The 27,931-nt window shown below is 50.4% G+C and overlaps 1 protein-coding gene across 2 annotated transcripts; it reads left to right on the top strand.

Annotated features, from left to right (window-relative positions):
- Positions 1 to 11,287: 11,287 nt before the first annotated feature.
- On the top strand, positions 11,288 to 27,166 carry EMX1 (empty spiracles homeobox 1). 2 transcript variants are annotated; one of them, XM_065891398.1, is made up of 3 exons: positions 11,288 to 11,959; positions 17,818 to 18,002; positions 26,600 to 27,166. In XM_065891398.1, exons 1-3 carry the CDS (start codon positions 11,446 to 11,448, stop codon positions 26,765 to 26,767), a joined length of 867 nt encoding a protein of 288 aa, XP_065747470.1. In that variant the 5' UTR covers positions 11,288 to 11,445; the 3' UTR covers positions 26,768 to 27,166. The 2 variants fall into 2 exon arrangements, with proteins under 2 accessions (XP_065747470.1, XP_065747471.1); XM_065891399.1 differs by having other exon boundaries at positions 11,545 to 11,963; positions 17,822 to 18,002; positions 26,600 to 26,767.
- The last annotated feature ends 765 nt before the right edge of the window (positions 27,167 to 27,931 follow it).

The raw sequence follows: 27,931 nt of genomic DNA, 5'->3' as shown, positions 1-27,931 counted from the left end.
AACATTTCCCACCTTAACCATTTTTAAGTGTACAGGTCATTAAGGTATTAAGTACACTCATACTGTTGTTCAACCACCACCACCATCTCCAAAACTCTTTTCATCTTGCAAAACTAAAATTCTCTACCCATTAAAAAATAACTCCCTGTTTTCCCTTCTCCCAAGTCCCTGGCAATCACCATTCTATTTTCTGTCTCTATGATTTTGACTATTCTAAGTACCTTATAGAAGTGGAATCATGCAGTATTTAATTTTTGTGATCGGTTTATTTCATTTAGCATATTGTCCTCAAGGTTCATCCATGTCCTAGCATATTGCAAAATTTCCTTCCTTTTTAAGGCTTAATAATATTCCATTGTATGTATATACCACATTTTGCTTATTCATTCATCTGTTGATGGATACTTGAATTGCTTCTACGTATTAGCTATTGTGAATAATGCTGCAATGAATATGGATGTACAAATACCTCTTCACAACTCTGCTTTCAATTCTTTTGGGTATACACCCAGAAGTAGACTTGCTGGATCGTATAATACTTCTATTGTTTAAGTTTTTGAGGAACTGCTATGCTGTCTTCCACAGAGGCTACCGCATTTTACATTCTTACCAGCAGTGCACAAGCCTTCCAATTTCTTCACATCTTTGCCAACACTTGTTATTTTCTGTCTTATTGATAGTAGCCATCTTAATGGGTATGAGGTACTGTCTCATTGTAGTTTTGGTTTGCATTTTCCTAATGATTAGTGAAGTTAAAAATTTTTTCATGTGCTCGTTGGCCATTTGTATATCTTCTTTGGAGAAATGGCTGTTCAAATCTCTGCCCATTTTTGAATCAGTCAGTATTTGTTATATTAACTTTACTCACCATTCATCCTTTCATCTCAGACTTTCCTTCTGCAATAATTTTCCTTCTGCCTGAAATTCCTTCAGTGAAAGTCGGTTGGTAGAAATTTTCATTTTTGATTTGCCCCAATATGTCTTTATTTCACTCCTTTTCTTGAAAGACCACTTTTGCTAGCAATACAATTCTGGATTGTAAGTTAATTTCTCTCAGTACTTTGAAGATATATTCCACTCTCTCCTGGCACCCGTTGTTGACAGCCGCTTGTCAGCCCTATTGTCATCGCTTTGTAATAATCTGTTTTTTTCCCTCTGGCTACTTTAAAAATCTCTTTTCCTTATGTATTCTGCAATTACATTGTCTATGTGTGGATTTCTTTTATTTATCTTGTAGAAATTTGATGGACTTCCCTAATCCAAGTATTGGTGTCACTCAATGATTTTGAAAAATTCTTAGCCATTAGCTCTTCAAATGATGCCTCTGCCCCATGACCTCTATCCTCTACTTCTAGAATCCTGATTAGATATAATCTTCATGGACCACCCTACATATTTCTTAACCTCTCAATAATTTTTACATCTTTGCCTCTCTTTGTCGTGTATTTCTTTCAACTCTTTAGGTCTTTCAGTTCATGATTTCTCTCTTCTGCTATGTCTAATCTACTTATTTCCTATAATTTGAGTTTCTAATTTCAGTGATTTTAGTTTAGATTTCTCCCTTATACCTTTCCAAATTGACTAGGTCCCTTTTGTTTATACCGAGGTAATTCACATATTGTAAAATGCATAAATCTTAAGTGTACTTCATGATGAATTTTTACATATGTGTGTATCCATGTTAACACCACAAAATTTATTTACTTATTTATTTATTTTTAAATATTTATTTAGTTTTGACTGCATTGGGTCTTCGCTGCTGCACGCGGGCTCTACTCTTCGTTGTGTTGCTGAGGCTTCTCATTGCGGTGGCTTGTCTTGTTATGGGGCACAGGCTCTAGGCGTGCTGGCTTAAGTAGTTATGGCTCATGGGCTTAGTTGCTCCACAGCATGTGGAATCTTTCCGGACCAGGGCTTGAACCCGTGTCCCCTGCATTGACAGGCGGATTCTTAACCACTGTGCCACCAGGGAAGTCCCCAAATTTAAATACAGAACGTTTCTAGGACCTCAGAATGTTCCACTCTGCTACCTTCCAGGCAGGAATCCCTCAGAGGTAACCATTATTCTGACTTCTATCAACCCAATAATATATCTGAGATCTATCCATGTCGTTACATGATCCATTGTTCATTTTTATTGCATTCAATTGTATGAATCTAATAATTTATTTGTTCACCCTACTGTTGATGGGCATGTAGATTGTTTCAAGGTTTTGATGATTATGAATAATGTCTTTTTGTAGACATATGCACTCCTTTCCCTTGGGTATATACCCAGGAGTAGAATGGCTGAATGGGTACATTTTAATTTTATTTAAAATTGCCAAGGGAATTCCCTGCTGTCCAGTGGTTAGGACTCAGCGCTCTCATTGCTGGGGCCTGGGTTCACTCCCTGGTCAGGGAACTAAGATTCTGCAAGCCACATGGCATGACCAAAAAAGCCAAAAAACCCAACAAAGAAAACCTGCCAAATAATTTTCCAAAGTTGTACCATTTTCCACACCCCTGCTAGGTATTTTTAGTTTCTTTTTAATACTCTCTTTTATTTTAAAAACATATTAAACATAATTTTTTATATTCTATATCTGATAGTTCGAACATATGCTGTCTGCAGGTCTGATTTGTAGTTTGTAGTATCTGCTAACTCTCATGGTAGTTTATTTCCCTGTGTATTTTGTGATTTTTTTTTTTTTTTTTTTTTTTGCGGTACGCGGGCCTCCCGCTGTTGTGGCCTCTCCCGTTGCGGAGCAGCAGGCTCAGCGGCCATGGCTCACGGGCGCAGCCGCTCCGCGGCATGTGGGATCTTCCCGAACCGGGGCACGAACCCTTGTCCCCTGCATCGGCAGGCGGACTCTCAACCACTGCGCCACCAGGGAAGCCCTATTTTGTGATTTTTGACTGTGAGTTTAGCTTCCTTGGAACTTTGTCTGGGGAAGTTATTTAAAGTTTGGCTTTCAAACAGAAACAGACTCACAGACTTAGAGAATGAACTTCTGGTTACTGGGGGGAAGGGGAACAAGGAGGGATAGATTGGGAGTTTGGGATTGACATGTACACACTGCTGTATTTAAAATAGATAACCAACAAGGACCTACTGTATAGCACAGGGAACTCTGCTCAATACTCTGCAATAACCTAAATGGGAAAAGAATTTGAAAAAGAATGGATACTTATAAATGTATAAATGAATCACTTTGCTGTACACCTGAAACTAACACAACATTGTTAACCAACTATATTCCAATGTAAAATAAAAATAAAAAAATAAAGTTTGGCTTTCAAGTATATTCCTCCAAAGGAGCTTGTTTGCCTCTGCCAGTGGATACTAAATTTCAGCTTGGACTCTTTTAGGGCCTCCTAAAATTTCTGGCCCCAAATCCAAGTATACCAGGGCTGTGGTTAGGACCTCTCCAGAAAACATGTTTTCTTTTTTTCCCTTCCACACAGAGCAAAAGCTAACCCAGATACATATGTCTACCACCTCCTTTTGTGGCAGGTGAAATATTTTCTCATTCACTCAGTAAAGATGTCGCCTTTCAAAGGTCTCTGACCTGACTTCCTGTCCCATTCTTTGTCCCCCTCTCACTTGTGGCCCTTCAAAGCCCAAGTTCTGGACCACCAGTGAACTGGGATTTGTTCCAACAGAAACTCCAGCTTCAGAACTCACTTCCTCGTCTCAATTCAAGTTTCTATAATTTCTGGGCAATTAAGGATTTTTCCTTATTTTTGTGCCAACTCAGCCATCATTCAGAAAGATGTTTTTAAGTCTGGCAAAAGGTTGATAATTGAAGTTGAGTGATAAACATGTGGAGATTCATCATACCATTCTCTCTACAAAGTATGTTTGAAATTTCACATAATAAAATGTCTTGGTTTTTCAAAAAGAATTCCCTATAGAGATTCATAGTGAGATATTTAGAGGTGAAACGTCATGATACCTGTAACCTACTCAAAAATACTTTGGAGGAAAAAGGATGAAGCAAAATGGAAAAATGTTAGTAATTGTAAAATCTAAGTGACAGGGAATATGGGTGGGCTATACTATTTCATCTACTTTGGGGTATGTTTGCAACTTTTTATAATAAAAAGTCAAAATATTCTTTCTGGATTGAAATTCTGAGTGGGTATTCAGCAGAATCAATAGCTCAGTGTGGGCTTTGGCACTTCTGGTCAAGACCCCTCTATCAGTGGGAGGTGAAGATAAGGTCTCCCTGCCCTTCATTTTCCAGTTCTATGGAACAACTGCTTGAATAAGAACACATCCACACTCCCAAGAAAGAGCTCTAATTTTCAGGGACAGAGCAGCCTAGACCCATATGTTGAAAAGAAACATTTCCCTGAAGTAATAGTAATCTGCAAAGATACCATCCTATTAGAGAGAAGACGTTTATATCATTACGCAGAACACTGAGTCATGGGATCTCTAATTGCTCTATTTAAGAATTAAGTCTTTTGTTTGTCTTTGCAAAAGTAAGGCAGCCATTGAAGTGGTCTTCCCAGAAGATAGAGATATTTGCTCCAAGTTCACACATTTTACAATATAGAGACACACTGGAAAATTTATAGTCCTCCACACTCAAGAGTTTAGGGAATTAGTGGGCAGGGTTCAAATTCAAAGTGTCTGGGATTCCTTTCCCATCAGTTGGAAGCTCTGAAGAAGAAATCTTTCAAGAGGACTAGGTCCAACTCTCCTTTCATCACAGGCCTCACAGAGCATGGATCATTTCTTCATTACGTTCTACGGTGATGAAAATTTACAGTTTTAAACTGGCTCAGAACAAACATAATCTTAAATTATGCTTTTCAAACTGATATGTTCAGTCAACAGTTTTGAACAAGCATCTATTATATGCCCGGCAATTATACTGGGTATTGGGAACACAGCAGTGAACACAATAAAGGAAGTTCTCATGAAGTTGGCATTCTATACAGTTGACTTCATGCACTTTTGACAATTTTCCTCCTCTCGGAAGATGGACTGACATATGCTCTAGAGTAACATTTTTGAGCAAGGCTAGCAGGGGAAATGTGTAGGGAGTGCACAGAGAGCAAGAGGTCTCTGGATAAAGGCCTTGGGTGGCAGCAGTATTGCTGCAGTGCAGCTACCCATAGGTGAGCAGAGGACATGATCTAGTAGGGACTTGCTCATGAAGGGCCTTGAAGGCCCAGCTAAGGAGTTTGAACTTTATTGGAGATAGTGACATTAATAGCTTATTGAGTGCTTACTCTATGTGTTAAAAGCTATACATGAATCACCTCATTTTAATTCTGTAAAGAACTCTCCAGGTACTATTATTATCTGCAGATTGCAGATGAAAAACTGAGTCACAGAGAGGTAAAGAAACTGGCCTGGGTCCCACAGTTGTGTGAAAATACTTTAACGGGATAGAATTGTGTTGTAGAAATCTGGCAGCCACGTGTAAGATGAATCGTAGAGAGGAGAGACCACAAATGGTTATCATAAGAGGATCACCAGGGAAAGGTAACAAGAGCCAGAAGTAGGTCAGTGGCAGGGGGAACAGTAAGGAAAGAATGGATGCAAAGCCTGCATGTGCAGGGTGTTGACCAAGAGGAAGATATCACAGATGCCTCCTAGCTGCTGGGTGTCTTGGAGAAAGGTGGGGTCGATTCAGAAGAGGCTAAGCCAGAGCCGCAAATCTGGTGGGGAAGATGTTGAGCTCAGTTCGAGAGTATTGTGAGTGTCTAAGGAGCCTGTGGGAAGGCATCTCACAAACATTTGAAAAATTAGTGACTTGATCTGGGGAAAAATTAAGAGTTGGTGTTACAAACACATAAAGGGGTCTGTATCAGGTACTGGTTGAAGCTGTGGGAGTAAATAATGTTAGGTAGATAGATGATGGATAGATGATAGATAGATAGATAGATAGATAGATAGATAGATAGATAATAGATAGGTAGATGATAGATAGATAGATAAGATGACTGCAATAGACAAGGGAGCCTAATGGACACCCACAGTTAGGAGAAGAAAGGGAAGCCCATGAAGGAGCTAGTCCCAGAGGCTGCAGATCTAGGCAAGTACCTTGTTAGGAAAGTGAAGGGAAGAGAGAGTTTCCAAAAGAAAAGGGAGTTGAAGTTAGTCAAATGTGAGGAGCCCACGGACAATTATAACTAGAAAGACTGGGATTTGGAAATAAGGAGTCCTGATGAGCATTTCAGAGGATGAAGAGAAACCTTTAAACTCTCTCCTAGGAGAATAAATGGGTACAACATTTCCAGAGCCAAACTGGCAATGTGGATCAAAAGAATTAAAATATTGCATATCTGGAAATTACTTTTCTAGAAATTACTTCTAGAAATTTGTATAGAAAAGTAATACTCAGGGACATATAGTGAGGTACAGCCGTGGAGCTGTTGGTCAAAATTTTGTTTAAAATTTGTAAACAGCATAAATATCAACAATAGAGAATATTTAATGGATACAAAGATGCTTGTGATGGTTATAAAGAAGCAGATTACAAAACTGTGTACAGTATGACTCCCCCTGCCCCGCTTTTAAGGGAGGGACATATAGACAGAACTGGAAGGATATACTATAAGAATTCCATGATGCTGTTTCTGGGTCGGAGGATTTGATAATTATAAGACCTCTGTTTTCCCTTCCCCCACATCCATTTACCATCCCTCTCTCTTTTGGATTACTTGTATTTTCTATAGCAACTCTGTCCAATAGAAATATAATGTGAGACACATAAGTAATTTTAAATGTTCTAGTAGCTGCATTTAAAAAGTAAAAATAAACGGATAAAAAATAATATATTTTATTTAACCCCCAAATATTATTATTGTAACATGTAATCAACATAGAAAATATTAATGATAAAAATATTGATAACAACGATAATACTTTTCAACACTCAGCCTTCCAAATCTGGTGTGTAGTTTACATTTACAGAATACCTCAAAAAAAAAAAAAGAATATCTCAATCTGGGCCATCCACATTTCAAGCACTCAACAGCCACATGGCTTCCATATTGGACAGAACAGCTCTATAAAATAATAGCTAACATTTATCAAGCGCTTACTACATGTTAGGCATTGCTCTAAGGCCACTGGGTGGGGATTATAACTCATTCAGTCTGACAATAATGCCACAAGGTTGTGCTTATTATAGTCTCCATAAGCACACGTTTCTGTTGTAATAGCACCATAATAAAAGTTTTGGAGCTTTTGCAAGCCATTTTCCTAATACGATGGGATGGAAGCCAGGTTGCAAAGGCTTACTGAGTCAAGGGGGAAATAAGGGATCTGAAGGGAGACGAAAGTTATTCAAGAAACTTGGTGGTGAAGAAGAAAAGTTAACAGAGTGAGGGAAACATGAGGACAGGGAGACATGAAGATGAAGTAGGCTAAGAGGAAAGAGAGAGATGGAAGGTAAAAGGGAGATGGCTGGGGATGTTTGGGACCAATCTCTCCACAAGATGCAAGCACAGACAGCTCCACCCCACAGGTGAAAGCTATGACAGAGTGGTGAGAGGTGGTGAGGGTTTGGGTGGTGGCTCTGGGAGGAGCTGAACTGAGTTGTGAAGAATGAAGTTACCCAGCAAAGAAGCACAAAGGAAGAGGATACAGATTTGAGAAGTGCTTGACCTCAAGACTTGGTGACCTGAAGGATGAGGAGGATAAGAGAGAATGAGGATTTGAGGATGATTCCCAGGTTTCCTACAGGGGCAGAGAGTGTCATATTTACTGAGTGCCTCTCTGGAGTCAGACACTGGTCCTGCGCATCGCAAACTTAGATCTCATTTCGTCCCCACAGAGGTCCCATACAAGGCTTGCCATTTCACAGATGTGCAAGCTGAGGCAAGACTGTTGGCCCCAGGTCTCACCCCTAGTAAATGGATGAGTCAGGGTTTGAGCCCAGGCTATTCCAGAGATGGAGGGAGGAGAAAAGTTGATGTGGGGCTAGAACCAGGACACATGGTCCAGGTCTTATACTCTAAGTAAGCATCAGGCTCCTCTGCAGAAAGCCAAAGTGCTGGGTTTGGGGAGATGGGAACCCAGGGAAGGGGCTGGGCTTCAGGCAGGCGCAGAGTGAAAGGTAAGCAGCCTGCAGATGTGTGGGACTTTAGGGCGCTCCAGCATGAGGGAGGCACGATCAACCTGGGGTCTTCCACAGAACTCAGCAGCCTGAAAGGGAGGACAGGTAGGTGGAGAGGAAGGGCTGGGGAACAGAAGTGGGGGAGGGGCCGCAGGTGTTTGGTTAAGATGGGCAGCTGTCCACTGGTGAAGAGAGGAGGCATGTACATGGTCAGCTGTTTGGGGGAGAGATCGAAATGGGAAACATCTGAGAGCTTGGCAGGGACTGAGCAGGGGATCCAGCACAAGAAAAGATTGGGGCGTGGTGGGGGTCATTGATGCTGGATCCAGAACACAGTGGGAGACTTAGAGACCTCCTGAGGCTGACAGATTCTTCTCTTAACCTACTGCAAGGGGAGGGACAATGGGAAAAGAGGCCCTAAGAGGAACAGAAATAGAGGAAATCAGGTAAAGGGAGAATATCTGCAGAGGGAGGGAAGGGGAGGAGAGAAATTATGGAATGACAGGAAAGGAACGTGAGAGAAAGGGGCATTGGGAGAGGGTAAGGAGAGGAAAAATGGCGTAGAACTCCCATCACCCAGGGCACTGGGGTACCCCATCACTAATCCTGTGAGAGTACGCTGCACTGGCGGGCTTGGGGGTAGAATGGGGGTGGAACCTGAGCCAGGGCAGGACCATTGAGCTGTCCCACCTCAACCCAGACCATGACCAACTTCAGTCTTTGGTCCTGTGCAGTCTGTTTCTTCATCTGTAAACAGGGTTAACGACAGACAGCTGATGTCAAAGTATTTGGAAAGCACCACAACAAGGGAAGGAGTTGTTATTATAAAGGTCCATGGATTTACATAAGGAGATGTATACCCAGAGCCAGACGATGAAAGTAGATGTGCAGTGTACATATGTCTAGAAATGGCCCAGGAGATTCCAAGCTCCTCTACCTGCCCAATTTAGCGAGTCAATGTCCAGCCTCGAGGTGGGGTAGGAGGTGGGGGCCTGCAGCTAGACAGGTGAGGTTCACCTCCCACTAGGGGCACAAGGCCCTGGAGCCGAGTTTAACTAGATCTGGCTCCTGTCTTCTGGGTCACAGGCCCAAGCACTCGGTCTGTCGCCACCAGAGCACAGGCCCAGGCAATACTTATCCAACTAAACCCGTGCGCCTGTGGGGACCTTGCTTATCCAACAAAATCCCCGTTGTCTCCTTCCATATAGAACGAAAATCTCGCTCTATGTCTTTGCCCAGCTCCGCACCCTCGCCACCCCAGCGATATGGCCTGGTTAGGTCCCTGTTCCCACTCTGGGGAGCTTCTCCTTATCTAGGACTGAGGATGGGGCAAAGGGAGAGGGGGGAGAAATAGAGGAAAGGGGGGGTGACGGTTGGGAAGCAGGAAAGGGGTAAAGTGACAGAGAGCCTGAGACAGGAACGGGAGAGAGGGAGAGACCAGCACAGTGAGCCAGAGAGATCCGGAGAGGCCAGCAAAAGTGACACAGGCTCTCGCCACGAATTCCTTAATGATTCCTTCCTCAGGCGTTTCTGGGGCGCCTCCGAGGTGCTCGGCCCGGGTCTGCTCAGGTCGCGAACGGCTGCAGGGTGCGGCAGTCTCACCCCCACCCCCTCGCTGTCCCCTCCCTACCTAGCCCAAGGGGGCCGGAACGGTTTCGGCGCGGGGGCTTTTCGGAGCAGTCGACTGGAAAATAGACTTTAACCCGCTTTGTGGCAACAAGGGCGCCCGGAGCGCTCTCCTGGGCCGGGGCTCCGGGCGCTCAGGCGGGCCACTCCCAAGACCCGGCCTGGAGTTCTTGTAGAGTCTCGCGGAACGAGGACCTCCTGGCCTCGGGGCGCCGGGAGTCCTGGCCCGGATCCGCGCACCCAGGCCGCGGTCAGCCCGCTCTGACTGACCCGGGCACCAGCGAGGAAGCGGATCGGCCTGCAGTCCCCTTCTCGTAGTGCGCTGTCAGGGTCCGCGTCCCAGCCTCCCTATCACCGCCTAACGCCTTCCTAGGCCTGAATGCGGTGTTTTCCTGCGGCCTGGAAGGCCCGGATGAAAAAGTTTTCTGAGTATTGGTTCTCCTTCCCAACTGCCCTCTTATCCCCGGAGAATTAGTGCACGAAATGGAAACTGGCTGGAGTAGTCCGCTGCTCCGCGGGCGCGGGGGGGAAGGTGGGGGTCGGGGGAGGCCAGGCGGCCGCTATGTTCCCGGGACAGCCGGTATGTCTTCTTGGGGATGGCTTTAGACTGCTCGGCCACCACCAATTTAAGACAGTGTCTTCAAGGCCCCAGCCTGGCCTGGCCCACCTGCACCTGAGCCCCACGACCAGAGAAGAGGAGGAAAGCAGATCGCCCTGCGTCCCGGTGCGAGCCGGCCGCGGTGTCTGTGGCTGGGCCAAGGAGCTCCTTCCATGCCCTGAGAACTGCAGCTTGATGACTGCAGGGGGACCGCTCCGCTATCTCCTCCAGCGCTGTCCCTGGCCCGGGGGGCCCTTGTGAAAAGAATTGCGCGACCCCTTTCCGGAGCTGTCACCCATAACACCCAGAAAACGCGAAACCTCACGACCAAGGCCGCGGCTTCAGACTGCGGCCCAGGAGACGGATGGTGGGTGATCCCGAGGGTCCTGGAGGCCAGGGGAGCAGGGAGCTGGTTCTCGGGAGAACCTATTTGTTGGACTCCAAACACCCACATTCCACTCGGATCCAAGTTATCTGAGAACTGAAACGACATCCCGGGACGAACTGGAGAGGGTTCAACTGATTTACACACTGGGGACTGGGGTTGGAGTTTCTCCCAAGCCCCAGGCCCCTTATACGCCACCTTCGGCTCCCGCGTGGGTTGAGACGGTTGCGGCGGCAGCCAGACTCTGCTAAAGGGCGGAGATGCGAGAAGACGCGAGATGGGGAGGAGGCCTAGATCGCCCCGCACAAGCTCCAGTCCGGTTTTTGCCTCCGACTGCTTGCTCCGTCCCCACCCGCTGTCCCTCGCCCCGCCCCGCCCCGCCCCCCACCTTGGGGCAGGTGAGCCGCGGCCAATGGGCGGGCTCGGGGCAGGTGCCCGCTAACTCTCGCCTCGCATCGCGGTGGCCGAGCCAGGGCTGGACAGTGCTGGGAGGACCGGGGGCGGGGGTCGGTCCTGGCTGGACTCGGGAGGGAGGGGGCCGGGCTCAGCCCCCAGGCCGTAGAGGCAGCTCGCAGCATCGCACGGAGCCCGCGCCAGTGCAGGCGCCGGGAGCTGCCCGCTCGGCCGCAGAGGCCGGCGAGCCTAGCTGCGCGCCGTGGCCCGACTCTCCGTTCACTGGCTCGCACACCCCTCGCCGCTCCGCGCCTGGCTCGTGGGCAGGGGCTGAGCGCGGGCGGGCGGGCGGGGGAGGTGAGGGGTGCTGGTGTGTGTGCATGTGCCTGGCTGGGTGCACACCCCGCACGGCGGCGGCGCCAGGACGCGGAGCGCTCCCCAGCGCCCGGCTGCCTCGCTCGGCTCTGGCGGCCGCGACCATGTTCCAGCCCACAGCCAAGCGCGGCTTTACCATCGAGTCTTTGGTGGCCAAGGACGGCGGCACCGGCGGGGGCACTGGCGGCGGGGGTGCAGGCTCCCATCCCCTGGCGGCGGCCGCCTCGGAGGAGCCGCTCCGGCCCACGGCGCTCAATTACCCTCACCCCGGCGCGGCCGAAGCGGCCTTCGTGAGCGGCTTCCCCGCCGCCGCGGGCGCCGGCCGCTCGCTCTACGGCGGGCCCGAGCTCGTGTTCCCCGAGGCCATGAACCACCCTGCGCTGACCGTGCACCCGGCGCACCAGCTGGGCGCCTCCCCGCTGCAGCCCCCGCACTCCTTCTTCGGCGCCCAGCACCGGGACCCTCTGCACTTCTATCCCTGGGTGCTGCGAAACCGCTTCTTCGGCCACCGCTTTCAGGGTGAGTGCCCACGTTGTGCCCGCCTCGGCGGCCGGCCGGCGCCCGTGCTGAGGTGGCGCGGGGAGGCTCGGGGGCGTGCGGGGCCGTTCAGAAGTTGTTGCCGATGAGGCTGCGGGTCTGCAAAGGCCGATTCTTAAACAGGGACGAGCCACGCCAGATCCATCCGCGCTTCTGCCGCGTTGGGTTCCCTCCCAAAGAACCAGGTTGGGACCTCTAGGCTTTCCCAAGAACGATGCCGGTCCGGACGCCAAGCCCGGTCTCATCCTTGGAGCCTCTCCTGGTCCTCTCTGCGGCCTGCCTTAATCTCTCCTGGCTGAGGCAGTCCCATCCCAGAGAGCGCAGCGCCCGCCGCCCTGCCTGCGACCCAGCTGGACCTGGGACCATGCTTCGCATTTCCACCACCAACTCCCAGGGATCCGCCTTCACCGGCGCTTGGAGGCAGGGGAAAGTCCACCTGCGTGCCCCGGGTCTGTGGGAAGAAGGGGCAGAGGGGAGGGCAAACTGGAGAGTTAATGTTCAGTGGTGAGTGCTCTGCTGTCTTGGGATGTTTGTCAGCAACCTCGACCCGACTTCTTCAAGTCACACGTGCTTCTCGGACCTAGGGTGGGAAGGTTTGAAATAGCAAACTGGCTTCCTCCGCCGCTCGCCGACTCCGGGAACCCACCGGCTGCTGGGGAACCAACAGCAATCCTCCCAGGCAGGGGGCGGGGGCAGAGGGCTTTTAAGGTCCTAGACAGTCTGAGCCCCCTAGTCTGCACTGGGCAGTGGGTTTGCTAAAGAAGATCCCCCACTGGTCTCGGTCTCTCTCTCTCTCTCTCTCTCTCTCACACACACACACACACACAGACACAGGTTTCAATGATCTGACTTTCCCAAAAGAAAGAGTTCCATTAGTTGGAGTTCGTTTGCTTCTTTGAATTTGTTGGAGTTTTTGTTTTCTTTCTTCTTCTTCTTTTTTTTTTTTTTTTGGAGTGTCCTTAATTTGTGCAGTAATTGGTTTAGTTTCTGGTTTTATTTTGTTAGTGTAGACCGGACCTCAGTCTTATGAGGTTCCATGACTCAGAGCTAGGTAACCCTGATTTTAGCAAAACAAATGAAAAGGATGTGGCTAGAGCTTTGGCTCCTGGAGCTAATCCGAGGGTAAACTGGGTGTACACAGTCAAAATAAACTGGATATTGGGTACAATTATCTAGCTAACAGAAGAAAAATGATCTCTTGAAGCTTTCGCTATAGCTGCCTAACTGTTTTCACGGAAAGCCGCTTTCCCGGGCCCCGATTTGTCAGACAGTTTTCTCAGTCCCATCTGGTCAAAGGATACTGACCCAACAGATCCCACAAAATAAGATAATGTAATTATTTGAGCAAGAATCTTTGTGGGCAGTTTTGTCTGCCCAGGGGATTTCAAAGATTTGCCCAAATCATTGGGCGGGGAGGGAGAAGCCTATGGTGTCAGCCGCTATGGGAAAGAAACCTGTCAATTAAAATATATGTTTACTGGTAAAATGAAGTATTGTTTAAAACTGAGCAAACCACTTCGGTCCTCCATGGACTGGGTCCCCGGCCTGGGTCTCTAAACCTCACGACCGCTGGCCAATTTGAGAGTCGCGGCTGTTTGTGAACCTTCGGGCCCGGGGCGGCGGAGGGACCAGAGCTTAAGAGGCTAGTACAGAGACAGGGGCTCGGAGAAGAGGGCAGAGCTGGTCCTGACACCTGTGGTCTCTGCTCACTCAGAGATGGCCTCCCGGCGACGCCCTCGGCTTTGGACCCGGCGCTCCACGCCCTCCGCGCTACCTTTCCCGCCTCTGGCCTCGCCCGCGCGGGCTTAGGGTGCGAGGGCCGGGGGCGCCAAGCGTCGGGGGCGCCTTGCGAGAGATCCGGCTCCAGATCTGAGCATCCCCAGTCAGACGAGGCCGAATAAATCCTCCGCAAAACCCTCTCGGAATTTGCCGCCTCTCCCTGAGCCGTCAGTCCCGGCGGGCACGTTGTCGAGTTGCAAAAACGGTTGCATTTTTCTCCCAAGAACTGTGTCTGGACGCGGAGATGGAGCCAAATGTGGTCGCATTGTTGAACACGGAATCCGTTGGGCACTGAAGGACTTTTCGAATCCTAAGAAGTTTTGGCTTCAGGGCCGGTCATCGTCGGGGCAGACCCCTGCGGCCCGGGCACCCTTGAGTCCTGCGATCCCGCGGGCCCTCGGGGCTACGAGCCGAGCCATTTCAGACCCTCCGGCGCCGCGTTTTCTAGAGAACCGGGTCTCTGCGATGCTCACTTCAGCCCCGTTTTAATGCAAGAAGCGAAACCCTACACGAACGAAAAGGAACACGTCTGCGCTCAGTGCGCAGCGCTCTCCAGCAGCGCGGTCCCGGCGCGCAGGGAAGCGGCTTCTCCGCTGAGCGAGGCGGTGGGAGAGGAAAAGCCAGCGCGGGATGGTCGGGACCAGGCGGCGGGACGCCGAAGACGGGGGCGGCTTTCGAGACCTGAAGGGGAGGAGCTGGTGGAGACGACGAGTTAGCCGCACTTCGGTGCTATTTCCCCCGGACAGCAGGAACTTTCCAGGCCGAGGAGCAGCGTCGGGAGGGGGCCGTGGGAGACAAGGCCCTCTGGGACTGGTGGTGGTAATGGGCCGGTGCTTCAAAGGGCGCCTTTGTTCCGGCCGGAGGAGGGGGAAAGAGGTTATCTCCGTTGCCGTGCGGGCCTCTCCGTCTCGTAGCCCCAGGCCCCTCCGCCCCGCCATCCGGCCCAGAGCCCCCAGTCTGCCTCGGCCTCTCCAGGAGGCAGCTGGAGCTCGAGCCCCGGGCCTTCGAATCCCTAGCTCCCACCTCCTGCCGCCTCACTCCTGGGAACCTCCGTTGCTAGGTCCCAGCCAGTGCCTTAAAGGGGCCCGCAGAGAAGGCTGGAGGAAAACGGGGCGGGTGGGGTACAGTTACTAGCTCCAAGGAAGACTAAGCCAGCCCCTTTCCACTTTTCCACCTGTCCTTGTCTGAAACTGACAGCCCACTCTCAGAGCCCAGAATTACTGCATCTAAACAGGCCACACCGCAACCCAGTCCCAAGCTTGTTCTGCCCTTGTGATCCAATTAAGGGAAACTGAAGCCTTGGTAGGGACGTTTGAGGGCCCCTCTCCATAGGTCAGAGTGAGAGTGGCCCAGGCTCATAGGCACCACCCTAGTTCTTACACAAACATGCAGCTATTGGTGAGTTTCTCAGTTTTGTACTAAACATACTCTTCCTTACAGGAAAGAGCCCTGATTCTTTTGAAATCAAATCTGTCATCACTAATCAACATCTTGAATACTTTTTTCTGGCCTCTGCTTCTTCTTGGTTGGGTCAGAAGGACCCCTGTGTTTCTGCACATGCAACACAGACTACAGGATACATGCTCTCTGTCCCTTCAGGGCATTACAGTGAACTGGGGCTATTCTCTCTCTAGTTGACGGAGACCTCAAGCAACCTACCTTTCCCCTAAAATAGCCTGACTTGAAGCAAAGAGACGTGTATGTCAGGAGGAGCTTGTTACTTCCATCCTCCACTTTGGGTTTATAAAGACAAACATAGAGAACTCTACCACACAAGTGACCAACACACACCACGAAATTACAAAATAGCCATCAAATCACACACACTGAGGCAGGCTGCAGTCCTGCTTTCTCAGCCCCACACTACTCTTCACACTTCTGCATCCCATTCACTCACAACTCCCCGGTCTCCCCACGCTGCCACTTCACTTCTGACCAATCTGGGCCGGTCACGCTGCTGAGGCCAAACCCTGCTATCACAGGGGTGGGCTTTCTCTCCCTCTTCAGCTCATTTGTCCAGAGGAAGCCACTGTTGGTATTTGACTTGAGCTCAGAATGCTGCTGTTTTTTCGAGGCAATTTATTTTAACATCAGGAAGAAGTGTTTGCTTCCCACCCACCTCTCTATCTCTGGCCTATCACACTGGCCCTCACTTGAGGCCTTAATCCTTCTTATTCCCAACTGGATCATTCTTCTCCTTTCTCTCCCTCTTACCCGTCTCTGCCAGGCCACCTCCCCTGATCATCTGTCCCCTCCACCACCACAAGCTAAACTTCTCTTCCTTCTGTCAGGCCTGAGAGCCCTGGATCTGCCCCCACCTTGAAGGGCCCAATGGGCAGGGTGTCCTCCTTCCATCTTCCTATGATGTGATCCCACTCACTTTTACAGCAGCACAGATCCAGCCACTTGAAATGGATAAGGTGACTGGAAGTTAGTGGCTTCTCCCTCTCAGGCAACTCTGTCTCCCCCCAGGCACTAGCCCCTCATTCCTAGGCAATGCTGTTCCACAGAAAACCCCAACAATAAAGTTTGCCGGTGTAGGTGTCCAAAGCCCATGGACGTGGAGAAAGTCATGTCCGGCAGTTTCCACCAGCAGAGGGATATGAACAGTTACCTGGAGAGTTTTAGCCATAGTATCTCAATTATGTGCCGTTGCTTCACTTACAGAGATATTTCCAGAGATGGGAGATCTCAACCGAATTATCCAAACAATTGTCTTAAAAAATGAAACAACAAATCAAACTGAGTCAAACAAGTGGCCGTTTCTGAAGAAATTAATTGGATCAGTCAATCTCAACAACTAACTGTCAAAACATTTCATCTAGTTCTCTGCATTGTTGGTGGGTCAGGGTACTGTTATGTGCCACGGCATGAGGCTCCGTGGATGATGTCAGGGCCTGTTTCCAGTCTTGTTGGCATGTGCAACCAAGCCAGAGGTGGTGTGAAGGCCTAGTGGGGGGTTCACTGAGACTGGGGCTGTGGGTGGAAGCTAGTTTCACTTTTGTAGTTCCTGACCCCACCACCTCAGCCCCATCCAGCCCAATGTCAGCCCCTCCTCCTGCATGTACGAGCTGAGTCCCCATGATGGCCAACATTTGCCAAGGGACAGTTGCACTCTTTGAAAATCCTGTATGGTAGATAGGAGAAGAAAACAGTAGGGAGGCTGGAGCATGTATTTACACACGCCCATGCAGAAACCAATATATCTATATCTATATATATTAGAGAGAAAAATGACGTCTAGATATTTATACACATGTTTCTTCAGCCGCGGATTATTCAGGGATGAAGCAAGGCCTTTTTCCACCAGAGAGCAGTAAGTCTCCTGTGGGAAGAGGATTTTACCTGAAGGCCTGACGGGAGAAAGGTGGGAAAGCCGGGAAGAAGAAACCTAACTTTAGACCTCCAGGTGCTGCCTGGATGTTGACTTAGCCCCTAGCCTATTTTTACCACTTGCAAGGCAGAGCCTTGGCTTGTTGGAAGGAATTTTCTATGGGCTAGTAGCCTGAGCATTTAGTTGCAAGGCTGGTTTAAGCAGGTGTGAAGGGAGAGTTCCTGGGATACCCTCCAGTTCTTGAATCTGTATTTGGTAAGGGGATGCCTAACAACCTGGCTGTTCCCCTTACCACTGTCCTGACACCCAGCCCCGTCTCTGCTCTTGGTCCACTTTGAGGGAGACATGACGGGGCAAGCCGACAAAAAGAGCTTCCCACTCCTTGGCCTCTTAGGTTGCTCCAGGCACTGTGGATTTGGGCCTCACCAGGCCTGGGCCCACCTCCTGGCCTAACAGTGATCTGCAGCGCTGCGATTCTGCGAGGCCCCCTCGGCCGGGAGGTGTTGGGAAAGGGAGTGGACTTACAGAAGGGGCGGCAAAAGAGAAAGAGAAGTGCGTGTGTCAAGGGTTGGAGAGGGCATCGGAGCACTCCGGGGCGTGTGCGAGAGCGCGGTGCGATGAGTAGCTTGGCCGGCTCCCGCGGGCGGCCCGTTGGCCGGACTGCGGCTCACGGCGCCCTTCTCTCTGTCTGTATCTGCGTGTGTTGCCGTCGGCGGCGCGGCCGCAGCGAGCGACGTGCCCCAGGACGGGCTGCTTCTGCACGGCCCCTTCGCGCGCAAGCCCAAGCGGATCCGCACGGCCTTCTCGCCCTCGCAGCTTCTGCGACTGGAGCGTGCCTTCGAGAAGAACCACTACGTGGTGGGCGCCGAGCGGAAGCAGCTGGCCGGCAGCCTCAGCCTCTCCGAGACGCAGGTAATGATCCGCGCTGCGCCGGGGGCCGGGTGGAGGGGGGGCCGGAGCGGCCGGCCTCGCCCCCAGCCTTCCCCAGCTTCTCCCGCTACCCCTGCGGCGACCCCGTCACGCCTGTCTTCCCTCCGACTGTATGCAGCTTCGAAGAGGCCACAGGACTTTTATTAAGCACTAAGGACCCACCGGGAGGTTGGGATCAAACCTTATCCCGACCCCACTCCCATAGCCCATAGGAGATGCCAGTTGCCAGAAGGCGGCTGGCGGCCTCGGGAGCCGGCCGAGCGCTGAGCGCCCGAGCCGCGGTCACTCCGCGCCCACCCGGGCCCTCTGGCGCCGTCTCAGCCCTGCGGTTACTGCAGCCCTTCTTCCGCCACTGTTCCGGGGGCGCTCAGGATGGTGTGGGGTGCCCAGGCCTGTCTTGCACTGGCTTCGCTGCTGTGCAGGGGCAAAGCGGCGGAGGCCTCGCTGTCCCCCAGCGGGTGTGCTGTGGGGAGAAAGCCCACGTGTCCTCAGGCTATAAACATCAGAAGCAGAGGGATTAGGCGGGAGCGCGCAGCCCTGCTGGGGGTCCAAGGGGGGCACTGATCTCTGCCCAGCCCGGCTGGCAGGGCTCTGAAACTGTGGCGTGTGTGCGCGGGCGTTGGCGGGGCCTGGGAACGGTGGGAAAGCAGATTCTGGCGCTCAGGACCTGTTTCCAATCACTTGAAGGGCTGTTGCGTTGGGGAGGGAATAAACTGCAATGGCGTTGAAGGGGTTTGAACTGGGTGAAATTACAATCACCACGTAGTATTTTTGTAATTGATAATTAGAAAAAAAAATTTAAAGAACTAGAAGGGAATTATAGGGAGGCAGATTTGGGTTTATTGTAAGTAAAGACTTTGCCATAAATAAATGCTGTCTGGAAGCACCGCTAAGCTCTTAGTCCGCCTGGAGTCCAACGTGCGGGGGTGGCTGGCTGCTGCCCTGGAGGCGGATTTCAGTATCTGAATGGGCTTCGGGAGACCTTAACTCCCTTCTGTCCCTGACAGCGCCCAGATTTGCAAAGAGAGAGGTCGGCTGGCGCGGCCCAGCAGCTCTCGCCCGCCGGCATTTCATCTTCCAATCCCCTTTCTGCTCGCCTCGCCCCTCTTACACCGCCGTCCTCCACCCTAGTCCTGGACAGTGAGAAGGCGTCCGGCTGGAGGTGGGGGTGGGGTGTGTGTGCAGCCTGGGGTCTCCCGGGTAGCAGTGAGGATAGATGGAAGGCGTCGTGAGGGAGTCCAAACCCAAACTTCGTCCCCAGCATCCTGCAGCCCCGACCTCACTCTTTGCCGCTCACGTCGCATTTTGGTATCTATTGTCCTGTCTATCTGATGCCCTATTTCATCAATGCATTGCTCCCATCTCCGCGGCAGGACCCGGGCTTTTTCAGATTTGCTAGCTGGGCTGTTCTAACTGCAGAGATAAAGCTTACAAAACAACGGACTTAATTTTTAAAACGTTTTAAAGAAAGATATGTTTTTTAAAAAAGAAGTTAATAAAATAATACCCCCTTTCCCCTCTTGGCAAACAGTGTTTTAAAATTGTTGTTTAAAACAAGTGTCAATTTAAGAATGGTATTTATAGTTAACTTCATTTTAAAAGTATTAGTTATTAAATTTTAATTGCAGAAGTGTAAGAAAACAAAACCGTTTATAAGCTCACCACCCACAGATTAACACTTGTTGAAATAATGTCATTGTTTTTAAACTTTCAATTTTTTAGCTCAGCCAGAGCATTTTTAATTGACTTTCTTTCAACTGAACCTACCTGCCTGTTAATATTTGCTCCTAACAATGCCAGTTAGTAAACCCAATGATTTTCTCTTTCATTTTTATTATAAGGTGCTTAAACATATATTTAAAACAAAACCAGATAGAAAATAAAATGTACCCAGCTTCACTAACGATCAAAATGCATGGCTAATCTTGTTCCATCTATAAATGAGCTGGTTAAGCATATGAAACAAACAAACAAAATAATAGAACTGTGGGAGATTTAAGCCTGAGAAACCTCCTTGTAGAGTCCTGTCTTTCCAGGTGAGGCCTTTGAGATGGAGAGATGAATTAGGCAGAGCACCCCGTGCAGGCAGATGGGATTTCAGTATCTGCCTCTCTGCTAACTGACTGTGTGACCTTGGGCCAGTTACTCAACCTCTCTGAGTTCTGTTTTCCTCATCCATAAAATAGGTTGTTTAAGGATTAAAGGCACCTAATATGAACTCAAATAAGATTAATTCTCATCCCCAGTGCTTCCCTTCCTTTTGTTGAAAGTAATATGTCAAATTAGTGTTATAATAAGATCCAAACCTGGAATTCCTGACTCTTAATTCAGTCTTTTTCATCACCAGAGCTGTCTTTCTGTCCCTCTCGTAACTATCATTAAGACCTAGGCTATATAACTAACTAATTATCTATTTATCTCTCTGTATTTGCCAGGCAGGCTGACCTGTCATTTCTAGCTATCAGCTATTTGTCAAGCATCAGTCACTCCCATCAGCCCCCTGCCATCTACTTCTACCGTCAATATCTATATTCATCTCTCACAGAGAGCTATTTTATATCTAGCCATGTACTTCTGTCTGCTTTCATTCAACTGCCTCTGCAAAGCTGGTTAATTTATATTTCCTATTTTTTATTAACTCTATCTTCTTCTTAACAATAATTCCTATTTACCCAACTGTTGATTATCTCTTTATCATCTACTCTGTGTTACCTTCTGTGTATCTACCATCCATCTCAAACTTCCGTCTCTATAGATCTTTAGCAGCTCACAGTGTATGCATATGTCTGTAATGGTTATCATCTCATCAGCTCTCACTTTGTCTTTTTTTTCTGGGCCTCAGTTGCTGATCTGAAAGATTGAATGAAATGAACTCCAGGGTTCTTTTCAGCCCTGAGCTTCTGGCTCATCTATATTCTACTTCTCTGTATTTCTGTATAATCCCTCCTCCAGGTTCTCAGAACTCACAGCATATCTCCCGCATATCATAATATTTATAGGACTTTGCTATTGTTCAATAATCTTCCACGTCCAAATGTCAGTCTGTACACTGGTTGCATCCATCTCTCAAAGAAATCTTAAAATGCAGATTCCTGGACCCTGCTCAGGAGATTCTCTTAGGAGTTCCAGGATGGGACCCAGGAAAGATTTTAAAACAGCTCTCTGGGTGATCCTGATAAACAATAGGCCTGAGCATCTCAGCTCTGGGAGGCAGAGGCCAAGCCTTCCTATTTCTTGCTGTGCTCCAGGGCCCAGCTCAGTGACCAGCAAAAAGTAGATGCTCCATAAATATGTATTGAATGAACGGGCAAGTTTCTCCTGATTGTATACTTCTCCATATGTTAACTTTATCAGTCATTTCCCTCACTCTCTACTGTCACTGCTCCCTTTCTGTCCCTCTCCTTCTATCATTCCCTTACACTTTCATAGGTGATTGTTGATCTAGATGATCGAATTTTATTTACCATTTCATGGATAAAACTTCTGGGAGCGTTAAGCAGATTGGTGTGGGGGTCTTTGTTCAGAGTTCAGGGGTGTCTGTATGCCCAAAGCTCTAGCATGGGATATTGGGGGTGGGCAACCTGAGATGCTTTGTTGGGGTAGGGCTATAGTTTTGTTGCGTGTGGGGTATTTGTACTGGGATGGCCGTGGGTTAATCCAGGAGGTGGAGGGAGGGGCCCTGGGCAAGGGCTAGGTCATCCTTTTGGCTCTAATTATTTGTTCCTCACTGTTGTACAGGCCAGGAGTCTGACTGGAGTGAAGCCCGTCTAAGCTTCAGTCCTGGTGGCTGTTGGGGCAGACTCGGGCCTGGGTCAGATCAGAGCCTCGTGTGTGTGTGTGTGTGTGTGTGTGTGTGTGTGTGTGTGTGTGTGTGTAATGGGTGTATGTAACATATGTATGCCCATAATGTGGAGCACATGTGGGCTTAGTGTGATCAATGCCCAAAGGTCGGGTGCTATCCTATGTACACATGGCATGGAGTGCCTCTGTGAGCTTCTGTGCATGTGTAGGGAGGGGCACATTAATTTTTGGGGGGAGTGAGAGAAAGCATTTGGTTGCTTCGGCTGATTGATTGGTTAGTGTTTCCAGCCGCTCCTCCAGCTCTGAACAGTTCAGTAGGTGTTTCTTGACCTGCCCTGGCTCAGTTTAGCTGAGCTAAACTGTGAGGGAAAAGCATGCAGAAATGTGGTGTCCTGGCCTTGGAGATTCCTCATGCAGTGCCGGGGCGCTGTGAGGGGTGAGTGACTGGAGTCCCACTGAAGCCACAGCTGTGGACTGAGGGAGTCAGGGGAGAGCTGCATCGGTGGAAGTCCCCTGGGAGGCCGCAGACATGCAAGGTTTGGAGGGATGTGTGGGTTGGTAGGAAGAAAGGGGAGGCTTTGAGATTAAGACGGAGCGGGAGTTGTCAAGTCTGGTTACCTTCTTGGGTCCCGAGAGCATGGGTGGTGGGGTCTTAGGAGGCAGGAGTGTGTGGTCACCTGCCTATGGGATTTTCCCCCCAGGGGCATGGTAAGAAGACTTCCTGCCTGGAATATCTGCCTTTTGGGAGATGGCTGAGAGGGAGATATCCTAGGGACTTGAATTTTAGGGAAAGGTTACTGGCTCACTGTGTGTTCTAAGTCTTGGCTCTTCTCCAAGAACTTCTGCACCTCTGAAGCTCAGGGAGTCCAGTGGGAGGCAGGAGAGGGCACGGGAGATAAGGGAGACTGGAATGATTCTCTGAGGGTGTGGTCCTGAGTGAGCAGGCAAATCTTGTGATGTCTCCCTGAGAGTGAGGGCAAGCATCCATGGTGGACTGAGAGAGGAGGAACTAAGAAAGCTCAGGAAGAGTTCGGACTCTAGTTGATGGAGAGTCAGAGGTGACCTCAGCTTGTTGGGGTGAAAGCTGAGCTTCGCATGGCATTGGGCTTGACACTGAGAGCAGATCATGTTAGGAAGTGGATCCCAGTGGAGAGGGCAGGGGGGGTGAGCAAGCTGAGGAGTGGCTTGATTGATGTCGCTAAGCTTCTCTCTAGTATGAGGACTTTCTCTGTGTCTGAGGATGACAGAATAGGAGGACACAGGCTTAAATTAAAACAGAAGAGGCAACAGTAGGACATAAGGAGGAACTTCTTGTATCAGAGTTACAAGACTCAAATGTCCCTTGATAGAGGTTTTTGAACTCCTTGATGAGAAGACAGGTATTCACCTGAAAGTATGCAGGGGCCAGGAGCCACGGACTCTCCCATTTGGGATGGGCTAAGATGGGGAGTGGTGGAAAAGAAGGGATGCAGATCTGGTTCATTCAAAGGTAAAGTCTGAAACATTGGCTGGAGTTGTAGTTTGCTTGTTTGTAAGTTCATGTGTCCATTCACTCATGCACGTTTTCATTCATTAATACAAACAGTGATCAATCTGCTAATGCCTTAATGCCTTCATTCATTCATCTGCAGCAGTTTTAACTTCTTTATCCTACCTGACTCAAGCTGACCCTTGTCCCCTCAACAGTGGATCTTCCTCTCCACCTCCCCCCACCCCAGAAGTGGTTAATCCATTCCACAGCATGAAGAATTAAGAACTGACCCTCTTGTAGAAGTGTCCACTGAACTAAGCCAAAAAAAGATCCCATCTCTGCAGCAGTTAGCACTTTCAAAACCCCCTTTCCGATTAGACCTCAATCCCTCTACCATTGATTTTCTCCTGTTTTCCAGGTTGGCCCAAGCGCCTCTTTCCTAGAGCATAGGGCTAGGTCACTTCACCTCTGCCCCGCTGGCTGAACATACCTGGGACATGCCCACCGGGCCTCCAAAGCCAGCTAACACACCACTTTCGTTCTTCCAGTTCCCGTACCATCTGATGAGGACACAGAGGTTTGAGCAAATAAATTAACATGTTGCTGGGGTCATTGTTACTGAGACAGAAAAAAGCACTAAGGAGTTACAGACAGGTGTTGGGGCACATCCAGTCTAGGAACAAGGGAGCAGGGTTTCGAAGACTAAGTAAGAGTATTCCAGGTGGTGTAACTCAAACAAAAGTGGAGACTCTTGGAAGGATCTCGCTTATCAGAAAAACTGACAGACATTGAGTGAGGTGGGGACTTGGGCGGCCACAAGGAACCTCTCTCTCCCCAAACCCAGAGGGCTCAGAAATGGGTGAGGGGTTCCTCCAAGTGCGCCCTGGACTTGAAAGGTGAGTAGCATGCTGGTGTTGAGGGGAGGCAGTGCAGAATAAGCAGGCCTCCTAAGGCCGCTCCCACTGTGCTGGTACCCACAGTATGTGACCTGGTTCCTTTCTAGGTCCTCTGCCCTTTAGGGAAGGGGTTCTGGGGTGACCTCAGTGTTGCCTGGCTGGGGTGTCACTCTTATCTCTTACTACATTCGGAGCCCAGTTCCTTTTCTTTTTCCAAATAAAAAATTACTGGCAATTGTTATCAGTAATGCATTAAAGAAAAGTCAGAAAAGTGGAAGAAAGACAAGTCACCCGTACTTTGGGTACATTTCCTTCTAGTCTTTTTTCCCCATGCATAGGCTTTGTTTTTCCATGGTTGTGATCACACTGTGCCCAAACTGTGCATCCTGCAGTTTTCACTGATATTACTAAGTCATAAGCATCCCCTTGTTATTACAGTCTTTGTAAACAGCATCTGGACACTCAGCCCAAGGCTGTTCTCCGGAAGATAGCCAGGCTGCCTGGGGAGAGAGTTTTTGTCCCTGTTTCTAGAGAGCTGTCTCCTTGACCCTAGTAGTTTTCATGGAGAAAGTCTTCAGAATTGCTTTTCATTTGTATGTACCAGGAAACCAGCCCTGGTGTGAAAACATACCCTGTGCCCTGTGCCCAAGAAGTTTTCCTTCTTTGGGCCAGTGATGCTGGGCAAGAGTAGCAGCCCAGGTCCATCCCACTAGAGGCAAGTCTCCTTCTGGAAGGAGACTGGGGAGTGTGTGCGGGAGGGAGAAGGTGCAGAAGGGGGCCCTGTGTCCCTCGTGCTGCCCCAGATCACGCATCACCAGGCTGGCCATGCTTAGCCCTCAGCCAGCCCCTCGGGCTCTCAGGAACACCGCCCCAGGCCTGAGTCACACACAAGCCTTGCACAGGAGTCTGGGCGAGCTCACCCGCCTACGGGCTGGCACAGTCACAGTGGGCTCCAGGGCTGGGGGCAGGGGCCAGGCTGGCTGCCAAATGGTTGTGCCGAGAACCACCCAGGGCCCAGCTAGCCCTGTGCCCAAGGAAAGGTGGGCATGGAATCCAGAAGCCCTGCGCCTGGAGCATCTGCCATCCTCCCCATCTATCTGAGCTGGGACATGCAGGCAATGGGTTTGAAGCCAGCTCTGGAAATGAGGGAAGAAGGCCTTCCCTCGCCGTCCACCAAGGCCAGGTACCTCATCTCTTCCTGTCCCCGGCTGGCTGCTCTGTGTGTCATTGACCACTGGCTGCCCTCACACCTATCCTCGTGCTCAGAAATCAACGGTCAAGGCAGATGGTACCATGGAAACCCTGGGGAGGGGTGGGCTGTTGGAGGAGCCCTGGGTTGGGTTGGCTCCATGGAGGGGACAGAGGGGAGTGTCTGGGAAATGTGAGAGTGGGGCACCCTGGGCACGAAGCTCCTCCCTGGGCCTGGATGCCAGGCCTGCTTTGGCTTGCGCTGCTTGGCTTTATGCCTACGGCCTGTACTTTTCACCCATTCTCAGGGAGCAGGGGCAGAAGTGGGTAGTGTTTCTGAGGTTTGCCTTTAGGCCTGCCCAGGCTCCAAGGATCTCCCCTCAGCAGTCACTGCTGCTGCCAAACCGAGGTGCTCATCATCATTCCACACACATGACTTACCGCTCACCACCTGCATGGGCACCGTGGATCACTCCAACTGCAGTTGGCTAAACCTACCTGCTTTTTAAATGTGCTGTCATTTCAGGAAACCATCCATGCCTCATAACCCTGCCCTTCGGCACCACCTTCCCCAGAGACCCTCTGGAATTCCACCTGAGGTTGCTAAGACGGGGTCCTCTGGTGAAACGGACTAACCTAGACAGCATGAGAAGTTAGAGCCTTGAGCAGCAGGGTCCGTGACCCTAGGAGCACTCTGGCTGTCCTGGGCGCTGCTCTTGGTGTGGACACCACCTCCTGGTTATGTAGCCGTGTCCACTCTGCCTCTTTGTGCCACAAAGAGCACAGGCTTGCCCCGGGGCATGGGGCTCACTCCAGGCCATCAGAACCCGTGTGACGGCTTCTTGTATATTCCCTCATTTACTGTTCACATCAACCCTGAGAAGGAGTAATTATTAATCTCTTCTCTAAAAACTGGTAGAGACCCAGGTCTCTCTGTTCCAGGAACCAGGATCCTTGGCAGTTCCATGAACCCCTCCTCTCCCTCTGTCGAGGGGACAGGAAAACGGCCGCTCTCTGGCCCACTGTGCCCTCTCCCTGGCCCCCCTCATTTGCATCTGGAAGAGCAGACCTCCAGACGCATGAGGTGGCACCGGCCAAAGGAGACAACCCTGGCCTCGGTTTCCCTCTCCGGCTCCCAGCTCAGCCTGAGTGCTGAGGCCCTGGTGGCTGCTCTGGGGGCCTCCTGGGTGTTTCTCACCTGTGCCCCTCCCTCCCTGGCCCAGGTGAAGGTGTGGTTCCAGAACCGGAGGACAAAGTACAAGCGGCAGAAGCTGGAGGAAGAGGGGCCCGAGTCGGAGCAGAAGAAGAAGGGCTCCCACCACATCAACCGGTGGCGCATCGCCACGAAGCAGGCCAACGGGGAGGACATCGACGTCACCTCCAATGACTAGGGTGTGGGCGGTCACAAACCCACGAGGGCGGAGTGCTGCTTGCTGCTGGCCAGGCCCCTCGGTGGGCCCAGCAGGACTCTGGCCACTCCTTGGCCAGGCTGCCGCGGAGGCCTCAAGTCACGGCCCCAGAGGGCTTGGAGCCTGGGGCCACCACCGACAGAGGGACAAGAAATGGGCTGGCTGAGGCCCGGGACTGCTCGACCTTCTCCTCAGAGAGCCTGCCTGCCTGAGCAGGCTGCAGGCCACTGCAGCCTCCCAGCCACTCTCCATTTCTCTTATCTCCTTTTTGTTTTGATGCATTTCTGTTTTAATTTATTTTCCAGGCACCCGCTGTAGTTCTTAGTGATCCCCTTGTGTCTCCCTTCCCTATGGGAATAATAAAAGTCTCTCTCTTAATGACACAGGCATCCAGCTCCAACCCCAGAGCCTGCGGGCCTGGTGTGGTGGATTCTGGCTCTGAGGGCCACTGGGGGAACTGGTAGAGCAAGCTTGTTCAGGGCCTGGGAGCCTGGGGTGGGGCCTTGGAGACTCAGTCCATTAACTCTTCTTTCTTGGTGGTTGACCCTGGTCTCTAGCTTCAACTCCACAGCAAGAGAACCTGAGGCTAGATGTAGGGAAGGACCACCCTGTGTCTTGAGGGAGGCTACGCTCAAGTCTCTCCAAACTTAATGAGCAGTGGGAATCAGGCCCAGGTGGGTCGGGGAGGAGAGAGCGTCTGTACTTGCCCATGCGTAGGGCTCTAGTGGCTTCTCCAGTTGAGGGAAAAACAGAGGAAACGGGGAGTGTTGGGGGCTGGGTTGAGGGCACACCATGCACAGAGGCTGACGGTCCCTGCTGCAGGTCCTGGCCCCACCAGGATGCTCACCTGTCCCTGGAGAGCCCCCACCCCTCCCCACCCTCTCGGCAGATGAAAGCTTCAGATGAAAGCTTCGGACCTCGGCTTGAGGCCGAGCTCGCACCTGGTTCCCGAGGGCTCAGGGCCTCCCAGCCTGGCAAAGAGCTCAAGGCCCGGCCGCTAATCTCTTTAGTTCATCTGCCTCCAGTTTGTCCACTTGTCTTTCCTGCTTGTCACACATCATGTCTTCCTTCATCCTAAGAAACAAAACCTGTATTCCTAACACCCTTTCCCTTACGATGTCCAGACCTGCCTCTACCTCTTCAGCT

The sequence above is a fragment of the Phocoena phocoena genome, chromosome 14 (genome assembly GCF_963924675.1).
Source record: "Phocoena phocoena chromosome 14, mPhoPho1.1, whole genome shotgun sequence".
Classification (NCBI taxonomy): Eukaryota; Metazoa; Chordata; class Mammalia; order Artiodactyla; family Phocoenidae; genus Phocoena; species Phocoena phocoena.
The sequence above is the reverse complement of the archived record's forward strand: the minus strand, read 5'-3'. Positions and strand labels throughout refer to the sequence as shown.